The sequence below is a fragment of the Kogia breviceps genome, chromosome 9 (genome assembly GCF_026419965.1).
Source record: "Kogia breviceps isolate mKogBre1 chromosome 9, mKogBre1 haplotype 1, whole genome shotgun sequence".
Lineage (NCBI taxonomy): Eukaryota > Metazoa > Chordata > Mammalia > Artiodactyla > Physeteridae > Kogia > Kogia breviceps.
Genome location: NC_081318.1, coordinates 19747687 through 19773228, shown reverse-complemented (window position 1 = coordinate 19773228; position 25542 = coordinate 19747687). Strand labels below are relative to the sequence as shown.

General features: G+C 39.5%; 1 protein-coding gene across 1 annotated transcript in view; it reads left to right on the top strand.

Moving 5' to 3' along the window:
* The first annotated feature begins 6170 nt into the window (after nt 1–6170).
* The window catches only part of EXOC4 (exocyst complex component 4), an 826096-nt gene continuing 806724 nt past the window's right edge, over nt 6171–25542 (top strand). The window contains exon 1 of the mRNA XM_059074406.2: nt 6171–6308. Within this exon, the coding sequence (XP_058930389.1) occupies nt 6223–6308 (86 nt within the window). The 5' untranslated portion in view covers nt 6171–6222. The remainder of the gene's footprint in view (nt 6309–25542) is intronic.

The window sequence follows — 25542 nt, the reverse complement described above, 5'->3', positions numbered from 1 at the left end:
TGGCTTGTGGGCTCTAGAGCGCAGGTTCAGTAGTTGTGGCGCATGGGCTTAGCTGCTCCGCAGCAGGTGGGATCTTCCCAGACCAGGTCTCGAACCCGTGTGTCCCCTGCATTGGCAGGTGGATTCTTAACCACTGCGCCACCAGGGAAGTCCAGCATCATTGAATTTTACCTTCAGTTTATAATCTGTATGCTGTGCCTTGATTTACTCAGCCATGCCTAAAGCAGATTTTTATATCTTGGGTGAGCAGGCAATGCTGATGGGGGCATGAAATACCTCCTTTTTAGAATTCTGCCCACATGGCTTATATTATGAGACACTCATTTTAAAATCCCCTGGATCTGTGCTGGGTGTCCTGCAGACACCCAAGCCTGGCATTATTTTTTTTATGAATCTCAGGGAAACCATTCTGCTACTGAGCTAGCCTCACTCACACATTTCATTTATCCACAATAATAAGAATATCAATACCTTGGATTTATATAGAGTCTCTCATCCAAAGAGGTCAAAGCATTTTAATTTAATTGGATGTTCCTGTGGCTTTAAGAGCCTCTGGGTATATTTACAAATGTAATAATAAGAAACAGTCTGCTCTGGTTTACAATATAACAGACAGCATGAAATAAGACCTGAACATACACTGCTTCTCACACTCACTACACAAACATATCCGATGCCTGGCCATGGGGTTCAGGGTCCTTTCTGAGCAGATCTCCGTGTGTCTCTTTACCCATAACTCCACTTTTTCTCCATGAGTTCTTTACTTTAGTCAATTTATTCCCTTATCATAGGATGCATGTTTTCACTTTGCTCCTTAACCTGTTATAGAAGGCCCTTCTCCTCCTCCTCAGGTGTTTTAAGTCTGTACTTTTTTTTTTTGGCCCAGCTGATTTATAACCCATCTATTCCATGGAGACTGCTATAGCATCCTAGCCTTCCTTGATTATTTCCCATTGAAAAATCTGAAGCATTTATGCTCTTATTCTTTGGGCATTGATGCTGTGGTTTATGGTCATTTCCTTTTCTTTCCCTGTATAGCATGTCAGCCCCTCCACACAGAGAAGTCTATCTTCAATGTGTTAGATGTTCATAAACCTTAGCTGGTTCCAAGTAGCCCGGTGAGTTTGGGAGTCTGCGTTGAAGGCTGAAGGTTACAAATAAGCAGACCCACTATGCCTTCTCCTAATTTTATTTTCCCCATTGTTCACAGTTTAGTGCAAGTTTGGAATTAGTTTAGAAGGTCATCTAGAATAGAAGCAATGTGAAAGGCTGTGGTTGTCACCTGAAGATGAAAGGTACAATGGTACAAAGATTTCCTGAGGTGGGATGTGAAGGAAGTGGAACAGAGAAGAGAAAACAATTTATTGAATGAAGGTTTAATTGGGGTGTGTTGATTTAATTATCATGTAATTGCATTTCCAGTGTGTAATTAAAGTAGCCCATCATTTTTGATGCTTATCCAATTCTTGCTTTTTTTTAAAAAAAGTTCTTTTTAAAAATTTCTGTTTATAAAAGCAACACCTATTCAGAGAAAATTTGGAAAAAACAGTGAAGTGTTTTAAAAAAAACGAAAAATTATCTTTTGCTTGCTCCTCAAAACAACTTCATAATACCCAGAGACGTATTTTAAACAAAATTAGTACCATACTTTAGTAACAACAGCTGATATTTACAAAGCGCCGGTCATGTATACCTCACACAGTCTCACTATAACACTCTAAGGGAAGTAGTATCCTCATCTGCTTTACAGATAAGGAAGCTGAGGCACAGGAAGATTACAAAACTTGCCTAAGGTAATCTAGCAAGTGGAGAGCTGGGATTGAATCTAGCCAGTCTACTGCATAACCTACATTCTTTATTTTCTTACTGTGGTAAAATACACATAACATAGGAATTATCATTTTAACCATTTTAAAGTGTATCATTCAGTGGCCTTTAATATTCACAGAACTGTACAACCATCACCATTATTAAGTTCCAGAACATTTTCATTATCTCCAAAGGAACCCTGTGTCTATAAAGCAATCATTCTCCATCCTCACCTCACACCAAACCCTGGGAATCACTCATCTGTTTTCTGTCTGTATGAATTCACCTAGTCCAGATATTTCGGGTAAACAGAATCATATGCTGTGTCGCCCTTTGTGTCTGGCTTCTTTCATTTAGTATAATGTTTTCAAGTTTCATTAATGATGTAGCATGTGAAAGTATTTCATTCCCATTTATAGCTGAATAATATTCCATTGGATGGATATGTCACATTTTGTTTATACCTTAGTCATATACCACATATTATTCCACATTCATCTATTGATGGACATTTGAGTTGTTTCTGCCTTTTTGCTATTATGAACAATGTTGCTATGAATGTTTTTTTTTTTTTTTTTTTTTTTTTTTGTGGTACGCGGGCCTCTCATTGTTGTGGCCTCTCCCATTGCGGAGCACAGGCTCCGGACGCACAGGCTCAGCGGCCATGGCTCACGGGCCCAGCCGCTCCGCGGCATGTGGGATCTTCCCAGACCGGGGCACGAACCCGTGTCCCCTGCATCGGCAGGCGGATTCCCAACCGCTGCGCCACCAGGGAAGCCCGCTATGAATGTTTTTGTACAAGTATTTTTTTGAGCACCTGTTTTCAATTCTTTTTGATATATACCTATGAGTGGAATTGCTGGGTCATATGGTAATTTTATATTTAACTTTTTGAGGAACCGCCAAACTGTTTTCCACAGCTGCTATATCATTTTACATTCCCACCAGCAAAGTCTGAAGGTTTTTTTAGTCAACATTTCTTTTCCCATTTAAAAAAATTAAAGCCAAACTAGTAGGTGTAAAGTGGTATCTCACTGTGATTTTGATTTGCATTTCACTGTTGTTGAGCATCTTTTAATGTTTTTTGGCCATTTGTACTGATATATCTTCTTTGGAGAAATGTCTATTCACATCTGTTGCCCAGTTTTTAATTGGAGCTTTTGTCTTTTGCTTTTGAGTTGTAAGAATTCTTTCCATATGTTGGATATAAGACCCTTATCACATATATGATTTGCACATATTTTCTCACATTCTGTGGGTTGTCTTTTTAAAATTTCTTCATAGTGTTCTTTGATGCACAAAAGTTTTAAATTTTGATGAATTCCAACTTATCTATTTTTCCTTTTGTTGCTGATGCTTTTGGTGTCATACATAAAAATCAACTGCCAAATCTAAGGTCATTAGGATTTACCCCTATGTTTTCTTCTAAGAGTTTTATCTCTTACATTTAGGTCTTTGATGCATTTTGAGTTAAATTTTATGTGTGGTTCAAGGTCTAAATGGGTGGTATCCTCCCCGCTCCCAAAATTCATACGTTGACTCCTAACCCTCAACGGTGATGGTATTAGAAGGTGGGGGCTTTTGGAGGTGATTAGGGATTAGTATTCTCATAAACGACACCTCACAGAGATCCCTAGCCTCTTCCACCATGTGAGGGCCCAATGAGAAGGTGCTGGCTAAGAACTAGGAAGAGGGCATTCCCCATGAAACAACCATGATGACACCTTGATCTTGGACTTCCTAAGATTCAGAACTGTGAGAAATAAATTTCTGTTGTTTATAAGCTACCCAATCTGTGGTATTTTGTTATAGCAGCCTGAATGGACTAAGACAGTGTCCAACTTCATTCTTTTGCATGTGGATATCCAGTTTTTCTAGCATCATTTGTTGAAGAGACTATTCTTCTCCCATTGAATAATATTGGCACCCTTGTAGAAAGTCAGTTGATCATAGATGTATGGGTTTATTTCTGGACTTACAATTGTATTCCATTTATCTATGTGCTTATCTTTTTGCAAGTACCACACTTTTGATTACTGTAGCTTTTTGGTAAGTTCTGAAGTCAAGAAGTCTGTGTCCTCCAAACTTGCTATTTTTTTCAAGATTGTTTTGGTTATTTGGGATTCCTTGCAATACCATATAAATTTAGGATCAGTTTTTCTAATTCTGCAAAAAGACCGTTGAAATTTTCGTAAGGATTGCACTGAATCTGTAGATAGCTTTAGGGAGTATTGACATCTTAATGATATTAAGTCTTCCAGTCCATGAACACAGGATGTCTTTCCATTTATTTAGGTCTTCTTTAATTTATTTCAGCAAAGTTTTATAGTTTTCAGTGTATAAGTCTTTCACCTCCTTGGTTAAATTTATTCCTAAATATTTTATCCTTTTTGATGCTAAATGTAATTTAGCATCAAATGTAAATGAATGTAAATGGAATTGTTTTGTTAATTTCCTGTTTGGATTGTTTATTGCTAGTGTCTAAAAACACTATTGATATTTTTGTCTTGCTATTGTGTCCTGCAACCTTGCTGAATTCATTTATTAGCTCTAATAGTTTTTAAAAATTTCTTTAGGATTTCCATATGTACAACCATGTTGTCTACAAAGAGAGATGGTTTTACTTCTTTCTTTCTAATTTGAATGCCTTTCATTCTTTTTTTTTTTTGCCTAATTGTTCTGGCTAGAATTTCCAGATCTTTGTTGAGTACAAGTGGCAAAATGGACATCATTGTCTTGTACCTGATCATAGCTGGAAAGCTTTCAGTTTTTCACCATTGAGTATTAGCTGTGGGTTTTTAATAAACATCCTTTATCACATTGAATAAATTCCCTTCTATTTCTAGTTTTCTGAGTGTTTCATCATGAAAAGGTTGTTGGATTCTGTCAAAAGCTTTTCCTGTATCAAGGTGATCATGTGTTTTTTCCCTACTGCCTGCATCGTTAGCCACTAGGCCCAATTACCTCTCTCTCTCTCTCTCTCTCTCTCTCTCTCTCTCTATATATATATATATATATATATATATATATATATATATATATATATAAGTTCTTTAATTTTATAGCCTGCATTTTGCACTTATATCATGAACATCTTCTCTTCATTAAAACTCACTAAAATTGTGATTTCCAATGGCTATATGTTATAATATATCTATCCTCTTGTGGACATTCCATAATTTATTTAATACTTCTGTTTTAAAATTTTCAGTATTTTTTCTGTATTTCTGTTTCTTTAGGATCAAAGTCTCTAGAACTGGAATTATTGGGCCAAAGGCAAGGAACACTAAAAAAAAAAAAAAAAAAAAAAAAAAAAAATATATATATATATATATATATATATATATATATATATATATTTCCAACTTATTTTTAAAAAATCACTGTGAACCTCTACCAGCTTATATCTGCCTAATCAAAGCAGTGGACATTCTCTGTGCTTGCTATTTCGTAACTCCAGGACCTCTGAGTTTGCTTTCTATCCGTCTCTGAAGTTCTTTAATCTCTACCTCTACTAAGGAGATCACTCACTGCCTTCTCTCCTTTTCAATATTTATTTTTCTTCTTGTTCCTCGATTTATGCACTTTCTATTCTTACTCTGATCTTTTTTTTAGTTCATCTGCTGAATTAGTGACTAAGCCAGTAGAGTTGAATGCAGGACATATGAAAACTTAACAGTAAAAATATTAATAAAGCACAACTGTGCATCATTACCAACTATGTTTTATTTAGCTTGGGAAGAAAAGGAATCTGCAATCTGGTCAGTGTTGCTTTTCGGTTTTTCTGTCTTTTCTTTATCAATATCCATTTGTGTGTTCCTGCTTGCATGTTTTTTTAGGATTATCTGGAAATATCAAAATAATCGAACTCACGCATTAAACGAATGTATAAACATTTAGTTTTAGAGAATACTAAAGAAAAGCATTTCTGTGTCTATTCATTTTCGCATTTTATTGGATTTTTCTTAACCACCTGTGTTTAAAGTAAAAACTTTGTATATAGACATCAAGCACCGACCCTACTTAAATACACACCCCACATACGCAGTTTGGCAATGTCAGATAAATTTGATTTAAAAAGTAATAAAATTCTAAAAACAAGGAAACTGGGGAAAAACCCACGATTAGAATAAATATAAGTGAAGACATTAGGAGATTTCACCAAGTCGCAACTAGATCAGTTTTTCTGCGCTCCCAGGAAACGCGGAAGAAAACTACAGTACCCAGAATGCTTAGAGCGCGCGTCAGCTCTCGAAACTTGCGGCTTCAGTCCCGCCTCCTCCCTTCAGCGATAGGATTATCCAGTTCCGTGATTCTGGACTTCTCTTCTCCCATTGGTGCACTCTCCAGAGGTCAATTACAGAGTTTACCCTCTGTTCCTTCTGGCTCAGCCGCTCTCCACCTTGTACCAAGATGGCGGCAGAAGGAGCTGGTGGGAAATACAGAAGCACAGTCAGCAAAAGCAAAGACCCCTCGGGGCTGCTCATCTCTGTGATCAGGTGAGGGAGGCAGGGTCAGGGGACGGGGGCAGCGGCTCGACCTCCGCTTTGGAAGGGAGAAGGGTTAGCTGGGTTCTACCCTGCTGACCCCTCCCTTCTCTCCTTGCCTCCCCTCAGCCCCTCCCAAGGGCCCCCGCAGTTCTGCCTTTTTCTCTGGGGTTGGGCTAGAGGGAGGAGCCCGGCCTCGCAGTGTTTTCCTAATTTAGGGCCAGAGCTTTGCATTAGGGTCCCGGGGCCCTAAAAGCACACTGTTTGGGACTTGGTAGAGAAAGCCAGGTGTGTTCACTTATTCATACATTTATTGATTGATTGCCTTAAGCAGCGCTCAGTGTGGAAGGCATCTTATTCCCTGGGCTTCTGGGTGTCAGGCCCTGAAGTCCGGAGACTCCTGTCATGAGTTGCAGACTGTGTTCTCACACGTTGGACACATCCATCCACCTGTGAATGGCCACAGCCTCAAATACAAGAGCCTGTAGTGAGCTGGTAGAAGCTGTGGGTTTGAAAGCACACATCCGTGTTTGATTTTTGTTCTGCCTTCCTATCCCGATCTAGTCTTTAAAAAACAAAACAAATTTCACGTTATCCTCTATGCGTATCATTTTCCCAGACTATATATGGTGGGAGTAGGAGTGGTCGACCTTTTAGAGGCTCTTTTTTTTTTAAGTGAAATAAATTATAAGGGTGGAGAACCCTTTCAAAACCCCCATTTCAATAAAATGAAAATAAAAAGAACGGAGGATGCGTATCTCTTGTTAGTAAATTGTTCTGACTCTGAAGTTGCTGCGTTGTCTATCTGTTCAATTTGTATTCTTTGTGTTACCCTTCTTGTAACATTGTATTCATGACTCTAAATTCTCACATAAAACTTTGATTACCTCCTCTTATCCTTAACCTCTACTTCAAATTCTCAAAGACTGTAGCTTTCCTGGTTGCTTTGGCAACAAGCTTCAAAAGGAAAACCATTTTAGGCTCATGTTTATAAAATCTGAGCATCCCTGAAGATGTATCTGGTACGTGCCAGCTCTCTTCACTGTTTCCTTGGACCTGTCATTTTGTCACAAAATAAATTCCTTGTTAGTGATAGAGTCCATTGTCCTTTGAAAAGTTTATTAGTTTAGCTTTATCTTTTTCTATCAACGAGCAGTTGTTTTTCCCTTTTGAATAGTGAATGTTAAAAATTCTCCTTTAATTCCGTTCTGATATGTAACAATTGTCATTTCTATATTACATTATGTATTAGCATAACACTATATTTTCATACTCTTCCTATTAGCAATAAACAGCATTTATTGTTACAAGCATCTTTTAAATGGAAAGAAGACAATAGGTGGATAAGGGTTTGACCTGAGGACAGGATAGGAGTCTTTTATGGGGAATAACCAAATCTCATCACTATTTGCAGCCATGGTACCAAATAGTTAAATGATGACTAATTTGTTTGTGTGATAGTCCACTTTAAAGCATTGAAAAGTCAAAATGATTTAAAGAAGTATAGTGTAATTGTAGTGGAAGTGTTACATTTGGTGGATGGGTTATTTAAGTGCCTTGAGACTCATAAATGAAAATTTTAACCATTTATAACATGCTGAATAAAAATATTTCAGGAGGGTCAGATGTTTCAAAGGGTGGACTACGGGGTTTTGCAGAAGAGGTGGTTCTGTCGTGATGCAGTGCTTTGATGAGGAGACACACGGTGTTTGGGACTGAGTCTTTTGGAGGCTGCTGCTAACCACAGCTTTTGGTTTTAAGTCTTGCCCCTGGCTCTTTAAAATGGAACTAATTGGGTGGACAGAGTCTTGATTACCTGCTGATGTACTATTGGGACACACACACGTACCCACACAGCATTTTCCTACTTTTCTGTTCATTTCCCCCCTGCCCCAACCTTTTGTTTGGTGTGACGTTGGGGCAGGCAGCCCTTCTAAACAGGAAACAAGCAAGATGGCATTTTGGAGATGCTCTTTTATTTTTTGTGAGGTCTGTCGGATTTTTAATTGGGAAATGTGTCTACCACTTACTGTTAGGTGATTTACTTCCCAATTACATGTTGACTCTCTTCTCTTTATAAGTTGGCCTTTAATAGCTGGTTTAATTTGGAAGACAAACTTCGGCTGTGACTTGAGGAGACCTCATTGAAACCTCGGAGCGGAGCTTTTGTGGACAGACTCTGTTCACAGATGTCAAGGAGGTTTGAAGGCAGTTAGAGGCCCACATTGTCATCAACTTTTACGTCTTCGCAGAAGTTGGAATTTCAAAAACTTGGAAAATCCTTTATGGTAGACACCTGTTAATTCCCCTTCCTCCTCAGAGTATTTTGGTCAGCCCTGTATTTAATTCAAAGTAGACTTTGTTGAAGGAGTCCACGTCTTGATCAGAACTTTGAACAAACAGCTTTGAGGTCCATGCCACAGACTGTGGCAGGAAAGGAGTGCGGTCACTGTTCGGGCAGAGTCCTCAAGAGTCATTAGGGGATTAGTGTTGTTTTTACAGCACGAACTCCTCTCTTCATCTGAGCCTGTCTCATAATGGTTTTTAGGGTTTCCAGCTCTCTTTGTACCCTGGGGAGTCTTGACACTAGTGATGCAGTACTGTTTGCAAATTACTGTTGGTATATCTGGAAACTAAACACATATAAACTTTCTGGAAGCCCTAGGGCATCTGGAAGCATATATGGATGTAAGGGGCCAAAGAATTCCCATTTTTCTGGCTAAACGCACAGAATTAATACCTTGGGAACCCATGTCTAAGTTTCTAGCCTCGTGTAATTTTTAGCATTGAAATTTCTTAAAGGCTTTGAGGTGTATAGTTTTAATTTGGGGTGATATGATCAGGTTTTTTTTCCAAGCCATTTCTTATAGATAAATGTCAGACTCTTCAGTGGGAGGTTCGGTATAGGTAGTAGAGACTTACTGTATTATCCGTGTAAAGTGACCTTGGACTCATTACTTAAAAACCCCTGTGTCTTAGTTTGTCATTTGTAAAATGGGATAATCATACAATGTGCTCTGGGTTTTGGAAAAATTATATAAGAGTATGTAAAAGTGCCTCACAGTTTGGCACAGAGAAGGCACCCAAATGTTCATTTCCTCCTTTCCAGGAGCCCCAGCTTCTCTGGTTAGAAAGTTGATTTGAGTAAGTTTGCCAGATAGCAACCAGGATATAATTTTCCATCAGAAATATCCTTACTATGTTGACTAGAATGTTTGATGCCTGTTGTCAGAACGTTCTCTTTGTAACTGAGAAACTTTGTATAGCTGACTTAAGATGGTAATTCTTTGATAATTTGAGACTCAGCTAAAGAAGCTAGATTTAAATATATGTATGCTTATGTGTGTATATGAAACATGTAAAATATGAACAGACATCAAATGTAAAACATTTATTAAAAATAAAAAGACTATAAACAAGCAAACCGAAGGGACCATGGTCTCTTTGCCTAGATAACCCTTGTTGCCATTAGAAAATTATATATGTGATTTTCTAAAATTATATGCATAATTTAAAAAAATTAGTTACATATTTAGAAAATTCAGATATTTCAAGAGGTACAAAATAAAAAGTAGACTTTTCCCCCTGTTCGTCTCCCTCCTGAAACATACCCCTTTTAAGTGTCCTGAGGGAAATAGAAGACTGTATTTAAGTATGTGTGAATGTATAATCTTTAAACAAAATAATATATATTCTTTAATGTATTAATATCTAATATTTATGAGTTTATATGCACTTAAGGAATATTCATAAAATTTATATATTCTATGTGCTTTAAACAAATGGGATCATACTACATGCACTTTTGAACCTTTGTTCATTTGTTTTTCTTTATCTTGGAGATGTTTCTAGCAGCACACGTTGATCATATTCATTGTTTTTAGTGGCTAGGTAGTATTCTGTCACATGGATACACCATAGTCTATTTAATTGGTGGCCCATACCCCCCCACTTTTTTTTTTTTTTTTTTTTTTTTGCGGTACGTGAGCCTCTCACTGTCGTGGCCTCTCCCGTTGCGGAGCACAGGCTCCGGACGCGCAGGCTCAGCGGCCATGGCTCACGGGCGCAGCCGCTCCGCGGCATGTGGGATCTTCCCGGACCGGGGCACGAACCCGTGTCCCCTGCATCGGCAGGCGGACTCTCAACCACTGCGCCACCAGGGAAGCCCCCCCCCCCCCACTTTTTAACACATACTTTTGGTTTTATTTTTTCTTCTGTTTAAAATACATTGCAGTGAGCATTCTTGTACATTGGGCAGTATATCCATGGTGTAAGTCCATGTCAGTGGCAAGAGAATAGCTGATTTAGAGTATATGTGCATTTTGTGTTTTGACAGAGCCAAAATGTCCTCCAGAAAGACGGTAATTGACATCCCCACAAGTGGTGTATTAGAGTACCTGTTTTCCTGTGCTCTTGCCAGAAACCGAGTATTTTTGATGATTGTCTCTGTTAACTCTCTACTGCATGATTAAGAGGGAAGTGTTTGCCCCACTGTCATTTAGACAGTGCTGTTGTGTGTATGTGGATATATGTGATTTGAAAATATTTTTTCCTGGTCTGTGGCTTTTCTTCTTATTCACTAGGCAGAGAATTTGTCTTGTCCAGAGCAGACGTTTTTAATCTTAGTAAAATCCCAGCTTATCACTTGTTTCTTTCACGGATGATGTCTTTGGTGTAGCTAAAAAGCCGTTGCTGTACCCAAGGTCATCTCAGTTTTCTCCTATGCTAAGTTCTAGGTGTTTGATATTTAGGTCTCATACTCATTTTGAATTAATTTTTGTGAAGGCTGTAAGATCTCTGTCTAGATTGATTTTTTTTTTTTGGTGACTGTCCAGTTGTTCTCACACCGCTTGTTGAAAAGATTATCTTTTCTCCATTGTTGGATATATGTGAGATCCTCACCAACCATTCTATGCTTTTTGTTCTCTTTCTATGCACACTTGTTATTGTAACTTTTCCCATTTTCCTTTATAAAAATCGCATCACATAGACTTGTTAAAAAAAAAGTCATCAAAGAGAAACATTGTCCAAAAATCCTGTTTCCCAAAATACTGTTTTTGTTTTTAAGGTTTTTGTGTGGATCCTGTCCAGGTACCTACAGGGCTTAACTGTTGTAATTATAACAAAGTTAACACTTTTTGTAGCATAACAAAATAATATATCTTTGTATGAATATTTTTAAAGTGTAGAAAATTACAGAGAAGGAAATATAAGTTACTCATATTCACCCAGAATTAACCATTGTTAATAACTTTGCTTTCAGCTTTTAAAAATTATTGCATTATTATAAAAATAGTATATACTCATTATAAAGTATTCAAACAATGGAAATGCAGAAAAATGTGAAGATGAAAGTAAAAAATATTTTTCCAAACTTTATCCTCCATAAGTTACCATCATTGAGATTAGGTGAACCTAATTTTATATCTCTCTCTGTGTGTCTCTACCTCTCTGTATGAGATGTTGGATGGATAGATAGAAATATTTTAAAAGATAAATATGGGATCTTACTCTGTGTGCTAAACTTAACACGATAACTTAATGTCTCCGTTTTTAAGGTATACATACATATAGTAAAGTGCACACATATTAAGTATATGGCTTAATGAATTTTTGCCTTGTAACCATTACTCGTGTCAAGATAGAGAACACTTCCAGCATCCCTGTCAATTTTTTTCCAGTTCAGTTTTTTTGTAAGGATATCCTGTGGTTCCAGCACCATTTGTTTAAAAGACTTCTTTTTTCACTGAATTTCTTTGGCACCTTTGTCAAAAATTAGGTGGCCAGTGTGGAGTTATCAATATTTCTTGACTCTCTAGTGTGTTCCATTCATCTGTTTATTTTATTGACAATTCTACACAGTCTTGATGACTGCTTTTATAAGTCTTGGAGACCGATAGTGTAAGCTTTCCAACTCTGTTCTACTTTTTCAAAGTGTTTTTGGCCATTCTAGGTCCTTTGCATTTCCATATCAATTTTAGAATTAGCTAATCAAATTTCTAGAGTAAAACCTGCTGGGATTTTGGTTGGGATTGCATTGAATGTCCTGATTAATATGGGAGAATTGACGTCTTAACAATATGAGTTTTCCCATCCATGAACAGGCTCTCTCTCCCCACTTAACTCCTCTCAGCAATGTTTTTGTAGATTTCAATGTGTAAGTCCGTATTGTTTGTCAGATTTACCTTTAAGTAGTTTAAGACGCTTTAAGTTGTCCCACAGCTCACTGAATGCCGATGTCCCCCCACCCTCTTTGATTGTTTTTTTCTTGGTGGGTTGTTTTTTTTTTTTTGGTATAGTTTCTATTGCTGTGTGTTAAAGTTCACTAATCTTTTCTGCAATTCCTAATCTGCTGTTAATTCCATGTAATGTAATTTTTATATTAGATTGTGGTTTTGCTCTCTAAGAAGTTTGATTTGGGTATTTAAAAAAAAAAAATCTTTAGTCTTTCCCATAGCTTCTTGAACATATGGAATACAGGTGTTATAACTGTTTAAATGTTCTTCTTTGCTAATTTTATCATCTGTCCTCAATTTGGGGTTAGTTTTGGTTGATTAATTCCCCCCACCCCCACCCCCACCCCACCCCCCGTGTGCCTTGCCACTTTTTGGATGCTAGATTTTGTGAATTTTACTTGTTGGGTACTGATATTGGATATCTTTGTTTTCCTATAAATATTCTTGAGCATTGTTCTGGGATGTGGTTAAGTTACTTGGAAACAGTGTGGCCCATTAAGGTCCTGTTTTAAATTTTGCTAATTGGGAGCAGAGCAACCTTAGTTTAGGGCCATTTTGTCTCAGTAACTATGGCAAAATCCTCCTGAGTACTGCACCCAGTGCTCTGTGAGTGATGAGATTTTTCACTCTGGCTGTGTGTGATTTCAGATAATTGTTCTCGCAGTGCTTTCAGGTGGTTCTTTTGGCGGCCTTGAGTAGTTTTCTACCACGCATGCTCAGGGGAAGACTTGAGGGAGCGCCTCCACAGATCTCCAGGGTGCTTTGGGTAGCTCTCTTCTCTCCGGGACTCTGCTCTGCAAATTCGAACAGCTTTCACGTCCAAGGTTTTGAAAGCTGTCCTGTTTGTTGTTTCAGACGGCAGGGTAAATCTATTTCCTGTTATTTCATCCTTTCCAGCAGTAGCAGTCTATTAGTGCTTCATATTTTAAAAAATATCTCAGAAGATTAATCGTCATGGGTCAAATTTTGGGTTGCCTAATGCTCAGAGAGGAAGAATAAGGTAATCAGATGTGCTAAGTAAAGTTGTGGCGCGAAGGTGAACCAGGTATCTCAGCGCTGATGGTCTTTCTGATTTTGCAGTATTTTAGAGCATTTAATGAAACAGTTCATTTCGTATAGTACTTTTTCAGGAACTTTTCCTCCAGAACTCTTAGAAATGCCTAGGAACTAGTTTGCATCTGTTTATGTACTTAATTTAAAAAATATAGTTCTTTTTGTTTATTTAATGCCTGTGATGGTATTGTTTATTGAGGTCTAGTGTGGCTGGTAAATGGGTTTTCTTTGGGTGACATAGTACTTAGACTCTTTCCGTTGGCTGTTGTTTTGTTTTTGTTTGCATTAGGACGCTTGCAACCTGTGCTGGCCTTTTTCAGTTTGCAGTGGTGAGCTCTGCTTCCCTATTGTATTTTTTTTTTTTTTTAATTAAATTTAATTTATTTATTTATGGCTGTGTTGGGTCTTCGTTGCTGTGCACGGGCTTCTCATTGCTGTGGCTTCAGTTGTTGCGGAGCACGGGCTCTAGGCCGCGGGCTTCGGTAGCTGTGGCTCCAAGGCTCTAAGGCACAGGCTCAGTAGTTGTGGCACATGGGCTTAGTTACTCCGCGGCATGTGGGATCTTCCCGGACCAGGGCTCGAACCCGTGTCTCCTGCATTGGCAGGAGGATTCTTAACCACTGCACCACCAGGGAAGCCCTTCCCTATTGTCTTATACTCTGCTGCTCCTTACGTTTTGGTTAACTGCTTTCAAGCTATGAAATGAGTTATGACCTTGGTCTTCATGGTAGCCAGTCCTTTGTGGTTTTCACCTTGAAAAAGAGACTCACCATTTAACAAGAAGTTATAAGGGAAAATTCTCGTGTATCATTTGACATAGTAAGAAAAATAAGTATTTCAAGATCCTTAGAACCTTTTCTGTCTTTCATTTATTCTTTTAAAAGTTTTTATAAAGACTTTGCAAAAACTACCGTGGCACGTAATTCAGGTGTTTTTCTGTTGGAAACTTGCCTTAGTATTGTGCTGAATATTATGGGAGACATTATTTTATACTCAAAATGTCACTTGAGAGCTTGTTAGAAATGCAGACTCTTGGGCGCCACCTGAACCACCGAACCTGAATCTGCTTTTTAACAAGAGTCTCAGGTGAGTCGAATACAAGTTAGTTTGAGTAGCCCTTAGGACATAATTTGGGAAAATACAAGAAACCTAGTACCACTGTTAGCTTGTTTTTAGCTGAGATAATGGTATGGCTATTCTTCTTTTTAAAAAGTACTCTTCTTGGGCTTCCCTGGTGGCGCAGTGGTTGAGAGTCCGCCTGCCGATGCAGGGGACGCGGGTTCGTGCCGCGGAGCGGCCGGGCCCGTGAGCCATGGCCGCTGAGCCTGTGCGTCCGGAGCCTGAGCTCTGCGAAGGGAGAGGCCACAACAGTGAGAGGCCCGCGTACTGCCAAAAAAAAAAAAAAAAAGGACTATTCTTCACAGAAATATTGAAATACGTACCAGTAAAAATGATATCACTTCTGGGATTTGCTGCAAAATAATAAGAAGGTTGGAATCAGTGAGAGTATAGAGGAAACAAGATGGGAATGTGTTGATAATTGATGAAGCTGGGTTTATTCAATGTCTTAATTTTTGTGTTTGAAAATTTCCATAAAAATGCACACGTGTATGTATGTTTATTATATATGTATATGCTGGGGAGGTGGAAGGCTGTGGGAATGACAAGGTTCTGTAGGTTAATAAGTTGCAGAAATGCTGCATAATATATTCCTGTTCTACCCACCCCGCCCCTACCCAGCCAACCTCCCACCCAGAGGTACCTTGTACATTAACATATTAAAGTCTCCTGAAAATGACTGTTGTTCGGAAACCTTCAATTTGTGTAACCCAGAATTTCCAGAATAGCCTATTACCACATAATGTCTATTAATATCTTATAAGACACTGTTTCTGAGGAACTCACTAGAAACTCCTCGTTAGGAAATGGCATACACGTTTAAAATGATCAAAAGCTGTAATGTGTTGTAGTAACAAACATTCCACTGGAGGTGAAAAGTGAGATGACTGAAAACGATGCTTTAAGGACATGGGCCTTAAAATGGGAGTGAAAGAGAGGTAGACTTTGGTTCAGTAAGGGTGGGGGAGATTTTAAGTTGACTTTGTCAACCCTAGACTGTTATATGCTTTTGGTAGAGGTGATTTTACTTGATTTTGGTAATGGCCTTCTCTGTTGGCTACAAGATTTATACTTTTGGTCCCCACAAGTGTTTTATATAACGGAGTTAATTGAAATATAGAAAAACTGCATGTGTCAGGTGTAGTAATTGGCCCTAAGGGCTGTCTGAAGCAAGATGCCAGGGAAATTTTCAGTTGTCTTTAAAACAGAAATTGTTTACTGTCACTTGATATTAAGTGAATCTCTTTGTAGTGAATTAGGGGATGTTGTTTTTATGCATCAGAAAACTTTTTCAGAGGGACTTATTGTGAATCACCATCAATTGGGAAGGGATTTGCTATCAATTGGGATGGGATTATCTTGTATTTTGTGGGATCTAATAAGACACAATTAAGAAACAAGCAATTGCAATGTCTAATTGAATATAATAAAATCTGATTTAAAAGTGTAATGTAGATTTTGTTATGCTTTGAGTGAAGCCATATCTTATGTGATTATATAGTGATACACATCTCGTATATTTAATGTGTAATTTTTTTTTTTTTTACAAAACTCAGAATTATGAGTTTTTATAGTTCACTGGAAGCCTTCGTAGACTATTCTTCTTATACAAAGGGGTCTGCTTCATTTAATAGGCTTTGAAGACCACTTCTCAGCTTGTTTGGTTAGGGTTCATAGTCTTAGTAAACTCTTTTCCTCATTTTCAGTTTGTACTTTCACACTGTATTTAGTGTCCCTCCTGACATAATAGGTATATTGTTACTGTCAGGCATTTCTTAGGATGGCTGTTACATATTTTCGAAGAAAAGAAAATCTGACTCACACTGAAATAACAGCTAAGTGGATCTAATAGTGTAACGTAATATCTTCTAGTTAAAAGCAGTTTGGAAAAAATAGAATTCACATTTTCAAGAATCATGTCAGCTCTAGACTCTCTTGTGTTGGGATCAATAACAAAAAGGAATACTATGTTCTAGAAAGATCAGTAAGTTAATTGTTCATTTTCATCCTACTTGGAGTGAGGTTCAGAAACTGGTTAACCCTTGAATATATGTTGAGAGTTTAAAAATATTCAGTTTGGGCCTTATGATAATATGTTAGAATATGTTGTAAAGATGACTCCTTGTCTTCTGCGTTTTCCATTATGCAATTTAAAAAATTCATAAGAATTGTCCTAAAAAGAGAGAAGGTGGTACTGATTGAGGGATTCAGGTGCTTGATGAGTAAAAAGTGCAGGGGCTCAGTGACATCTAGTTTATCTGCTAAGGGGCCCACTTTGAGTACTTCCCAGAATGGGGGTCACTGAGGAGATTTGATTCTTACTGTAGATTTTGATCTATAGAGCTGTAGCTTCCTGGTAAGTGATTTCTGGATTTATGGAGCCTTACTTGTAATTTTTCTGAGTTGCTTGAAGTGATTTCCATTAATTGTTTAATCTTTATTATTCCTGGAGGAGAGGTCACTGGATGCCAACAAGGAATGCCCTTAGAAGACAAGCGTATTAACTGTTTTCAGGAAGCCTGACTTAATGCTGATTATTCTGCAGGTGTCACCAAAATTCAGGTGTGTTTTGTTAAATATTTCTTATAGCAGGTTAATTAGTTATCTGAGGCTCTATCAGGCAGCTAACTTCTTGGGGAAGAATCTGTGTTGCTGTGGTTAAGTGTGTGGGGGGGATTACTGATAACATCTGCCTTGAGATTTTACCCAACCAGATTAATGCCTCCTGTGTTTTATCGGGTGGTGTATTAGTCTGCTTAGGCTGCCATAACAAAATACCACAGACTGGGTGACTTAAACAACAAATTTTCTCACGGTTTTGGAGGCTAGAAGTCTGAGATCACGGTATTGTACCATCAGGGTTGGTGTCTGGTGAGGCCTCTCTTCTTGGCTGGTAGATGGCCACCTTCTCGTGTGTCCTCAGATGCCCTTCCTCTGAGTGTGTGGGGGAGGGAGAGGGCTCTCTTGTGTCTTTCACTCTTTTTAGAAGGACACCAGTTCCATCACACTAATGCCCTGCCTGTATGACCTCACTTAATCTTTATTACCTCTCTTCTAGGCCCTGCCTCGAAATACAGCCACGTTGAGGATTAGGGCTTCAGCATATGAATGTGGTGGTGGCAGGTGGTGTGTGTGTCACAGTTCAGTCCATAACATGGTACTCTGGGCACTCTTATTTGTTAAAATACCCTAAAATGCTTCCAGAGTGACAGTCTGGCAATCTTGAGGCTCAGGCAAGAGCCCTGGTCTGGCTAATTTTTCACAGTTGGTTGTCAGCCTTACTACATGCTTTCCTGTCTTACAGTGTTTAACAGTCTTCTATTAGCGCTCCAATACTGAATACTTGTACTGTGGACTCTCTTCAGAGAACTGCTGTCTGGTCAGCTTGAACTATCAAAAGGCTTGCTCAGAAGAGGAAGTTAATGAAACATGATTTGATCCATTTAGTCCTTTAAATTCCCTAAATTCTATTCTTTGATTAAAATCATTGGTAAGCTTAATACTTTGGACTATATTCAGAGTCTGAAAATCTCTTAGGTCCGAGTTGTGTTTTCATGTTACGTCCTTGAAGGGACTTATAAGAAATGGTCATGTAAAATTTATTACTTTGCTTTTAGAAGGCTGTTGAGGACATTGGTCACTATATTGTGTAATGTCTTCTTGTTTTATTTTTATTTTATTTTTAAAAAATTTTTATTTATTTTGGGCTGTGTTGGATCCCCGTTGCTGCGTGCAGGCCTCCAGTTGCTGCACGTGGGGGCTACTCTTCGTTGTGGTGTGTGGGCTTCTCACTGCGGTGGCTTCCCTAGTTGCGGAGTGCGGGCTATAGGCACACAGGCTTCAGTAGTTGTGGTGCAAGGGCTTCAGTAGTTGTGGCTCTCAGGCTCTAGAGCGTAGGCTCAGTAGTTGTGGTGCACGGGCTTAGTTGCTCTGTGGCATGTGGGATCTTCCTGGACCAGGGCTTGAACCTTTGTGTGCCACCAGGGAAGTCCATGTCTTCTTGTTTTAAGTGAAACATTTTTTTTTTTTTTTTTTTAGAATTTAGTACTAGTTTAAAGTTTGCTTGGCTTAGAGCAACTGGAATCTGTCTTTTTGAGAATGGGAATTATATATAATTGGCTAGGGTTCTCTTTTTGCTTTGGCTACTAGGAACCCCAAAGGTAAATTGGGGGCTCATTTCATACATGCTACGTTTGTCCATATGACCTGTGTACCTGTGTTTTACATTTATATGGCATTGTTGTCCTGCTTGTCTTTAACTAGTTCCTCTTTCTCATTTGTATTGTCCACATTCTTGTATATACAAACCATCTCGGATCTTTTTTGGAAAGAACTGGGATAGAATTGAAATGAAACTTGAAAGTAAATATTGTTACTCATTATTCATCATTAACTGTTGGTTGAAAGCTGTCATTCTTTTCTTTGGTGCTAACTCCCAAGTGACTTCAGAGAATGCTTTTAGAGTAAAAGCCTGCAAAGCTGTCCTGATCTGGCTCCCGGCTTCCTCTCTGACCTCGTCTCCTGTCGTTGTCATTCTTCCTCCCTTCTCTAAAGCCACATTGACTTCTTGACCATTCCTTGTTCCTTGAATAGGCCGAACATGTCCTACTTCAGGGCCTGTGTGTCTTCTTTTGTCTCTGGGATCGGTTTACCCAGGTAGTGCCAGCCGCCCCCACCCCCCGGCTTTCTAGAAAGCTCTGTTCAAATGGCATCTTGATCTGAGAAACCATTCCTGGCCTTCTTGTGTAAAAGAGTCTCCCTTCTCCCTACCCTGCCTTCATTTTTCCATAGCTGCTCCCTCACTCTCCCGGCCTCCACATGTTGTATGCCTGCTTCCCCCACTAGACCAGGGTGTGAGCTTCATGAGGGAGGGATTGGTTTATATTCACAGCTGTGTCTCTAGCCACTTACAGCTATGCCTGCTAAGTTGTAGGTGTGTCATAACTATTTGTTCAATGACTAAATGGACTAAATAGGGTCAATGTAACTATTGCTTGTCTTCTCCTATAGATTTTTTTTTTTTTTTGCGGTACGCGGGCCTCTCACCGCTGCGGCCTCCCCCATCGCGGAGCACAGGCTCCGGACGCGCAGGCCCAGCGGCCACGGCCCACGGGCCCAGCCGCTCCGCGGCACGCGGGATCCTCCCGGACCGGGGCACGAACCCGCGCCCCCCGCATCGGCAGGCGGACCCCCAACCACCGCGCCACCAGGGAAGCCCCCTCCTATAGATTTTTGAACTGACATATTTTTGTGTGAGATAGTCTAGCTGCAGTTGTTTCTGGCAGGTAACTCCCTCTGACCTCAGATCCTGCATCTTCCTGCTGCTCATTATTTAGCTTTATCTAAGTTCTTAATGTACCAGGCACCATAGGAATACAGAGAAAACGTCTGATCTCAGTTCATAAGTATCCTCAGGAATTTACCACTGGGGGAGGCTTTAGGGGATTTGGGCTGACAATGTTGTGATTCACAAGTGATTTATTTTGTTCCTAATAACGTGTCAGCCCACGCATTGAGGGGACTTTATATTTTACAAAGCACATTCACACACTTCTCCAATCCTCACGATAACCTGGTGAGGCAGGTTCTCTTACCTTGTCTGTTTGACAAGGAAAGAAACAGGCCCAGACATGTTAAGTGACTTGCCCGAGGTCAAAGAGCTTGAAAGGTGCAGAGACGCCTCATGTTTGACATTATTTGGTCAGAGAAGTAAGACACTTCTGCTGTATTCCTAATGGTAGTATTCTAGATTTGTTTTTTTCATCTTATTCTGCCTTTGACTGGAGGTTACTATGTCTCTTGAGTGATAGGTTACCTTTGGGTGACTAACCCTGTTTTCAAAGGTGTGCTTTTTCTTTTATTTGATCTTGCTTTTGTCTTTTTTAAAGAGTAATATCGACTTTTGTGTACTTTCTCCTGTCTGGACTCCATTACTCTATTAAGTCCAAAGTGAAAGCAAAATTGTTCCATAGAAAGAGCCAGTTAACAGTGACTAGTTATTTTCCTTTCAAAACACTTGACCAGCTACACTGAAATACAGAAGCTGGTATCAAAAAGGAAACTGACAAATTTCATTTTAGAGCTGCAGGTATTTCCCCTGGGTTTTTATGCTTGTTTATAGGGCTTTCTTGGAGCTGGTGGTTATAAATTTGCTAGAACCATTTAACATACCTGTCCCTGTGAGGTGTTGTTAACAATAGCTTAGCATGGGTAAACAAATTCCTTCCTGGGATTAATTAGTCATGGTTAGTGATGTAATTCATCATGCAAATGCCAGCGCTGTCGTAGTGAAAAATTTTTAGTGATCCAGAGACGTCTGTGTCCAGCTTAACTGGAATCTATGCTTTTATGTTCATCCATGAACTTGGCAGTGGTTTGTAAAGCATAATGATTTTGAGATAGGAATGGAAAAAGCTCTAAAGAATGATTCAGTAACTTGAAGGCATCTTGGGATGGCAAATTCAGATAGTTTCTCCTCTGCTCCATGTCTTCTTTTAGCTCATGCTTTTGAAAACGTCTTGTCCAGTTTCAAGACTGTTACTGCTGAAAAAGCTGCCAAGTGCTCTGTTGACGTCTCTAGTCGTTCACTCCTCTCTTGACATGTGGGCTGTAGCTTGATTAGGCTGCAGTCCTGCAGCTCAGGAGCTGAAGGCAGGAAAGTAGGTTTCACAGCATGTATAGTGGAAAGGGCATGGGTTTTGGCATCAAGCATACTTAGCTTTAATTTCATTTTTGATGTTAACTGTGTGCATGTGTGCAACTTTACCTCTCTGTTCCTTTGTTTCTTGATCTGTAAAAAGGTGGTGATACTATCTCACCAGACCATTTTGAGAGTCACCTCAAACTATGTGTACAAAATAGCCACTGCATTGTTTGGTGTATAATAGACACTCAGTAATTTATATCCTGTGCCTCATTTTTGACCTTCTTTTCCCAAAGCGTGGGACACAGGAATGCATGTAAATTTGTGCATTTAGTTTTAAAATCTCCCAAGTAGAGGGTGAGTGAGAGCTAGATTGTCTGTACTTAGAGTCAAAGGGATCTTGGATCATTTTTGGACTCAACATTTACAAAAAAAATGCTGTGTAGTTTTAGGTTACATGATTAGAAATAGAGTGCCTATATTATGGGATATAAAACCTCTTTCTGTTTGGATGGTCACATCGTATTAGAAGTATGTTGTGTCAGTTCTGAGTACCACATCTTGAGGCAGGATAGGGAACCTTTTAAGAACCAGACTCTCCAGGTTTGAGGCCTGACTCTGCTACTTAAAAGTTCTGTGCTTCAAACGCACAACTCAGTCTTCATCTGTAAGAAGAGGGGGGACGATGGCACCTACTCCACAGGTGTTGTCTGGAATAAATTATTATATATAAACCACTTAGATTAGTGTAGTAAGTCCTCTGTGAGTCTTACCCATTTTTCAAGGGAACTTTAGAAGGAGGTAACAAGGCTGGTGGGCTGCCATGTTGTGGAAGAAACAGATGAAGAAATTGGAGGTGCTGAAGGTCAGAAAAAACTATTGAGAGTCCTTTACCATTTAAAGAGAGACCTTATGAAAGAGGGAATAGACTTATGTTGCTGAAAAAGATGGAACTAGGATCAATCGGTAGAAATTACAAAGAGGCTGATTCTGCTTTATGTTAATAAAAGACCTCTTCACAAGTAGAGCAGTTCAAAATTGCAGTGAATGGCCTTGTGGGCCAGTGAGGTTTCCCTTGCACAGAGGCTTAGAATGCCGAGGAGAAGTTTCTGACCTGGCTGGTGGGGTGAGCTAGAAGACAAACGTTCTCTTCTACCCTGCTGTCAGTTCAGGCCAAGTGACTTGCGTAAAGTAGGGTAATCCTACACTGAATTTTGCTGCGTTTTGGTAGCATGTGTGGGAACTTTCTCCCTAGAGTTAGTCTGCCTTTATGGTCTATCATTCATTCATTTTGCAGATATTTATTGTGGGAGGCATTGTATTTCAGGTCTCACTTTGCCGAAAAGAAAACAGGTTGGAAATGAATCTTCGTTTATGGTCTACTATCACTTGACACCGTGCAATCCCTGGAGGAACCCAATGAATTAGGTTTCATTTTTGTTGGGAGACGATTCTCCTTGGGAAGGTTGGGTTTCTGAAGTTATTGTGAGCAAAGTACGGGTGCCCTTTGTTTTAGACTGTCAAGGATGTTTGTTTGACATGTTTGGAAGATAGAGATAACCTTTCCAGAGCAAAGGGCAGGCATGTTTACTGCCTTTAAGCAGGCGTGTTTAAGCTCAGAGTTCCTCTCCAACAACTCAGCATGTGTAGGCATCCATTTGGGCTCATCCTTCCAATGCCCATGGGACTTGGGAGCAGGGGGCCTGCTACAAATATGGTGATGCTTGTGTTACTTGCTGTGCTATGACTAATAAAGTCCTGAGCTTCTGACCCACCTGGGAGTTTTGTGACTTGCCCCAGCATCCGTGAAACTGCGGCAGGCTAACTTGTTAGCTTCTAAGTAGGATAAAGTCTCAGACTTTGCATTTCTTGACAGTATGGAGGAGTGAAGTGGGAGGTCAAATCTCATGCCTCTCCTATAAAAAAGGGAGAGGGAGGGGACTTCCCTGGTGGTGCAGTGGTTAAGAATCCACCTGCCAATGCAGGGGACACGGGTTTGAGCCCTGGTCTGGGGAGATCCCACATGCCGCAGAGCAACCAAGCCTGTGCGCCACAACCACCGCGCCTGAGCTCTAGAGCCCTCGAGCCACAACTACTGAAGCCCGAGTGCCTAGAGCCCATGCTCCGCAGCAAGGGAAGCCACAGCAATGAGAAGCTGCATACTGCAACGAAGAGTAGCCGCCGCTCGCCACAACTAGAGAAAGCTGGCGTGCGGCAAGGAAGACCCAACACAGCCAAAAATAAATAATAAATAAATAAATTTATTAAAAAAAAAAAAAGGAGAGAGGCAGGATAACCACAGGACCCACTCCAGTGGGCTGTTCTGAGGATTAAACATACTTTCTATAAAATGTGCAGCCTCTAGATATTAGTGGCTATTATCGCTGCCTCCTTTTCTCTAATTAAAAAAAAATAACTAATGGTTTTGTCCTCTCAGAGTTCTCCTATGTAAGTATTTTTGACTAAAGGCAAAATGTCATTCAGCCCAATTTACATCAAGAGGATGAATTTCAAATGTGGGGCAAACATGGCACAGGCTATTTCCTTACATAAATATTTTCTCTGAAAATGAAAATAGGAGCTAAAACCCCCTATAGGCCCAACTTACTCCCTTATCTTCATTTTAGTAACCCTTTCTGTTTTCTAAATAATTCCTAATGCTGTGGTAATGCGTCACAGTGACCACTGATGCCTGAGAAGGTGTCCCCTCTCTCAGCCTGACATCTTCCTTGATGGTAGTTCTACTAGTTAATGTAAACAATGTGAAATGCTTGGCATGTTTCCTTCCACAAACGGTGGTGGGGAGGAAATCACGCAAAGCGTTGTAAAGATGGTAAACTGATCCAGTGTAGCTTTGAAAAGTCTGTGGCCATTTGCTGTGACAGGGGGGAAATAATAGTTAAATATCTGGGAACTCTTCCCTTTGGGACACTTGATAAATGGAAGGCATTTTCTGTTTGTGCTTTACTTTAGATTAATAGCCTGGAAGGTTTCAGATTTAAAGAGCAAAGTTATATATCACAGAAACAACAGGATGATATGCTTAGCTACCCTGTAGCCAAATACTGCAAGTAGTATTGGTAGCTCTCTCTTTGCAACCACATTCCCCCTAAGTTCTCTACTCTGATTTACTTTATTAGTCAAATGCTTGTGTGGTATTTTCTACCTGAAAGTAAGCTTGGAGGTAGTCTGGTGTAGGCTTACCAGTTGACAGAGGAGGACACGGGATCTGGCACGGTAAAGGCCTTCCTTCAAGTCTTGGGGTTCCCAGTGTGTTGCCTGGAGCGTATCCTGTAGCCCTCACAGGCTTCACCTTTTCCTTCATTCCATTTCTGTCCCTCCTGCTCCCCGTTTCATGCTGGGCCCCATCTCTTGACATCCCTAACACATTTACAAACTTCTTTTTTGAGGTTAGATTGAAGTCAGAGACCAGCCTGCTGAATCACCTTCTCAATTGGAAGATAAGTTTTATACATTATGTGACTCATGAATTAAGATATTTCGCTCTAAATGACATTTTGGAGAAGACTGTTGTACGGTATTTTGTTTGCAAAAATCTGGAAGGAAATATGTGACTGATTCTCTGACAGACCATCTCTGAAAGCAGTTTTAATGACGGACTTATAATTGATTGCATCCATCATTGAGAGCCTAAACTACCCCCTCCCTAAATTAAAAAAGATAAATGAAATAAAGAATGCTGAGTGTATAAGCTGACAAATCTGAGGGAATTTAATGAAACTAAATTACCGCAGCCAACAGATAAGAGAAAAAGGTTTCTTTGTTACTGATTATAACACTAAATTAAAAAAAATTATCCAAGAAGGATAAAAGAGGAAACAAGATCTGTGGTTCATGTATCAAACTAAGTTATTGAAAGATTTTTAATAAGTGTATCTATCTCATTCCCTGCTTATTGTTGATTCGTATCAATCTTGTTGGAAGAATAGTAAATGCAGGAACTGCCTTGTAGTATAGCTGATATTGCTATCTGTTGTAGTGGATTTTAGAATGACTGTGACCTTATTTCCAGGCTGCTGGGGGGCTCTGTACTAAATGCAGGTCATTTGAATGAACTGTTTGGAAGGTGGTTCCTCAGTGTAGAAGCAATTTTATAGTAAGTATGCTTTCGGCTATATATAAAAGAAGACCAAGTGAAAGTGACTTAAACAATCGATATTTATTATCTCCCCTA